The 3,885-nt window shown below is 39.7% G+C and overlaps 2 protein-coding genes and 1 long non-coding RNA gene across 3 annotated transcripts in view; 1 reads left to right on the top strand and 2 right to left on the bottom strand.

Moving 5' to 3' along the window:
- The window catches only part of LOC106952965 (UDP-glucuronosyltransferase 2A2-like), a 46,599-nt gene that overhangs the window by 21,675 nt on the left and 21,039 nt on the right, over positions 1–3,885 (bottom strand). Inside the window, exon 5 of the mRNA XM_015041454.1 lies at positions 663–882. Within this exon, the coding sequence (XP_014896940.1) occupies positions 663–882 (220 nt within the window). The remainder of the gene's footprint in view (positions 1–662; positions 883–3,885) is intronic.
- LOC106952985 (UDP-glucuronosyltransferase 2A1-like) overlaps positions 1–3,885 on the bottom strand; it is a 29,215-nt gene that overhangs the window by 11,503 nt on the left and 13,827 nt on the right. The window contains exon 2 of the mRNA XM_015041464.1: positions 3,336–3,519. Within this exon, the coding sequence (XP_014896950.1) occupies positions 3,336–3,467 (132 nt within the window). The 5' untranslated portion in view covers positions 3,468–3,519. The remainder of the gene's footprint in view (positions 1–3,335; positions 3,520–3,885) is intronic.
- The window catches only part of LOC106953007 (uncharacterized), a 14,614-nt gene continuing 14,482 nt past the window's right edge, over positions 3,754–3,885 (top strand). Inside the window, exon 1 of the long non-coding RNA XR_001426100.1 lies at positions 3,754–3,764. This is a non-coding gene — a long non-coding RNA (uncharacterized LOC106953007). The remainder of the gene's footprint in view (positions 3,765–3,885) is intronic.

Here is a 3,885-nt window from a genome sequence, read left to right as displayed (position 1 = left end):
CTCCAGTTTTTTCATTAATAAATTTTTCTTTAGCAAAAATCTCAGATTAGTAAAAAGTTTGCCTCAAAATTATAAGAAGTGTTTATCTGGATTATCTGCCTGATGGAGGTGGACTGATTGATCAAAAATATCGATAAGATCAATACTAAGTTGGTATTGATCAGTATCGGATCGATACTTTAATTTTGGGTTCCCTCTTGAAATTGTTTTTTATATATTAGTGTCTCACATGTACCTCAAAAAAGATTTTCTTCACTAATTTGTTTTTCTATTGTTTGTTCATCATCTCAGTATATTTAAAAGTATTTTATCGACATGAAGATGTCTACAAAACATTTGTTACAATTTTGTCCAAATTCTGTCCTACATTTTAACAAACCAATTCAAAAGAGAAAAGCAGAAGTTTAATAATGTATCAAACCTAAATCCTGAAAAGCATTTATCGGTGATGGTGCCCCTTTACTTGATTATTTACTTGATTTTGGTTTGTAAACTATGCAGAGTCACACATCTCTACTGCCTGAATCAGATGGGCAAAATGTTGAATTTTGATGGTGCTTTACGTCATGACTCCATGGTTGTTCTACCCAATAAGGAAAAATAAAGCCTGTTTTGTTACCATAAATATGATAATTGCCACATAAGGAAAGAAAATGACTTACGATTTGTTGTTGATGACCATGTTCAGGGTGTCTCTGAGGCTCTCAGTTGTCATAAAGTTAAATTTAACACTAACTGCAGCTCCTTTGGCCTCCATGTGCACCATGTTCTCTGGCTGGTCAGCAAACATGGGGATTCCCACCATGGGAACGCCGTGGTAGATGGCCTCATAGATCCCGTTTGTCCCTCCGTGAGTTATGAAAACTTTGGTTTTAGGATGACCTGAAAACAACGTTATCAAACATTCATTATTAATTATCTTGAAAACTGTTCTGTAGCAAATCAAACAAAAACTAAGTTAGGGTTGTATAAAACAGATTTTTATAAATAACAGAGTAACTACACATGTTTGCATTTTTTCTGATGTACTTCTGTTCATCAAAATAATGAATATTCCATAATTCATAATCGTATGGAAAAATGTTTTCAGTTGGACCATTTGGAAATTAATCAAGTTAGCAGCATCACAACTGGACTTCCAGTGTAGTTTGTCTCATTTATTTTTATTTAAGCATAAATTATTCCACAGTGTTATGGATGCTATTATTTACCCACCCAGCAGGTCGTTCTGTGGGATCCAGTCATATAATCTGGTGTTGGAACCCAGAGTCTCGGGTTTCTGGCCACTGTATCGCCACAGGACCTAAAAATGGTCAAAACAGATTTTTTGTAGTGGGCTGTGCAACGGCTACAGGAAAAGATTTTTTAAACTGTATCACAAATTTTGGTCAGAATTGCAAAGTATTTCTTTAAAGGTGATTTTTATCTCTATTTTAATTTTTGCAGGTTTCGTTTCCTGTCTTTGAGTACAAAAGACATTGTTCTCAGAATAAATGATCTCTGGCCGGGTCAACATGGTAGCTGCCTTCTCCCCTCTGTGATTCACTATGTACTGGCTACACATTGCTCTGCAGCCTATGTGCCACTTGCTGCTGACCCAGACTTCCCTTCCCTGACTTTTGATGCCAGCAACACAACAAATCTCGATGTCTGGGATAACCTACATCAGAGCTTTTAGAAGTGGGACATGCCAGAGGCATGTCTCTTCAGAGCTCTGGTGCCCCCCCGCCCCCATTGAAGAGCTCTGGGGGGCGCCAGAGCTCTTCAGCCAGAGCCATTTGAGGGGAAATAATAAACCAGAACAAGTAACGGCAATCATTTAGCCAACTTCACCAAGCCTATGATTTGAAGAGACAAAATGTATAGATTTTTAGGACCTAAAGCTACAGTCAGTGAGGAGAAAGAGTCTGAGCTAAGCAAAAATAAAAGGAAGTATTAATTTGATTGTTTAGGTTTGGGATGGATCTGAAGATGCTCCACTGACAGTGTGGTCTGCCAAATGCTGGGAACCTTTTGACAGGACGCCAAATGAACTGCAGTCACAGCAGAAAGCAGGTCATACTTTTAACACTGTAAATTACAAGGCAGCTGAAGCATCATGAGATGCTACGCACAGCTAAAGTAGGTAAACCCCATGACATCAGTGAAAAAGTTTGAATGTAACGTCAACTCTCCATCACTTTGAAAACTCCTGACTTGCATAGTTCAGAGTTGGCTAAATAAACTCTACAAGTCTTCAACACATGATCATTTATCTGGATTTTCTTGACCTTTTGTGGAAGTTGAGCGAGCGCTGAGGCGATCATGTTCGCTTTCGTTGTGGTCAGGTTCTTGACAATTGATCCTAAAGAGAAGACAACGATACCAGCGTCTCCAGAGCTCTGGACAAACTTTTCCATTTCCTGCAAAATAGTAATATTTTCCGACATTGAGCCAGTTAGTTGGTTTTAAATTTGGAATGTTGTTGGCTGATTATTTGAATTGGTGGATTATAACCCCACCTTTGGCAAAGGTTTAGCTGGTTTGCAGTGGATCCCTCCAACAAATTTAAAGTTGGGGAGGAGTGGACGAGGAAAATCAAAATCCCAGAAGGTTCTCATCAACCAGATGTCCACGTTACGCAGCATCTTACAGTTGGTAACGGGTGTTCCTATTATAGTGGACACATAACAATAAGCAAAAGATTTTAAAGCTTTCATGATAATTTTTGAAAAATTTTAATACTCAAAACTACTAATGGGACCCTTACTTTTGACTTCAGAGTAATATTTGTCGATATCTTTCAACATGAACTGGGTTATTACGACGTCCTGCAGAGCGTAGAAGAGGACGTTGTACAGTCTCTCTGAGAAGTTCATCTTGTCTGTGAGTTTGCTCATAGCAGCGGGGACGAAGGACGGTGGAGCAGGAAGTTGACCACACATCCTCTCCCAGTGATGAGCCAAGGAAAACCGCAAAGAAAGAACAAGAGGAATTCCCAGAATGTCTGCCGTCAGGTCGTAGCCAGGGTAGATCGGATCTGCAAATAACACATCGTAGTTTCCCTCCTTCAGCTTCTTCATCATGGCTTCTGATTTCACCACGCCATCCAAAAACTTTAAAGACATGTTCATGTTGTTCTTTGTTAAATCTATAGCTTTCATGTAAATCTGAAAGGGGTTCATAAAATCCATCTCATACATGGAGAAGTGCAGAAGATCATCAAGAATCTTTTGTATATCTTTTACTGAGACGTCGACGTCAAAAGGTTCGTACCGGAAGCGAGACGGTTCGCTGCTGTTCATGAACATTGACGCACTCGGGACCAGGACAGACACCTGATGTCCTCTGTCCACCAGTGTCTCCAGTACCGGCTTCATGTTGATCCAGTGGCTGGCCTCAGTGTACCACACCAAAATCTTCCCTCCGTTTGAGCTTCTGGTTGCACAAAGCAGCAGCAGGACGCAGACAGAGAGACGCAGCTCCATGGTGGCTGTGTGTCTGTAGATAGACCAGCTGCAGTCGTTTTATGAGCTGTACCTTAAAGATACTGATTAACTAAATGAACTTTGAGTTTCTGCTCTTTATACAGAATAATGCATGATAACAGTTTACCCCTGGAAAGCTCTTAGTAAGGCAAAAGGTAACAACCGCAAAGATAACTTCATGTCTTAATGTAGATGCACCCAGTGCCTTTGCTAACCTTTTGGCTGCCCCAAGCACAAATGCTTTGCAGTGGACCTTCACCCAAAAACGTATGCATTATATTACAAACTTATTTTGTGGTCTAATGTTTAACGACTCACTTAACTGTAAAAGGATTGTGCTAGGCAAATTTTACTCTTCAATATTTGAGAATCGAGGTAAACAGTTTTAACTGCTGATAAAAGTGACAGAACAGATATG

The sequence above is a fragment of the Poecilia latipinna genome, unplaced genomic scaffold, assembly GCF_001443285.1.
Source record: "Poecilia latipinna isolate Pla-1442-1.1 unplaced genomic scaffold, P_latipinna-1.0 Scaffold32, whole genome shotgun sequence".
In the NCBI taxonomy this organism is placed as follows: domain Eukaryota; kingdom Metazoa; phylum Chordata; class Actinopteri; order Cyprinodontiformes; family Poeciliidae; genus Poecilia; species Poecilia latipinna.
This window is presented reverse-complemented; position numbering and strand designations above follow the sequence as displayed.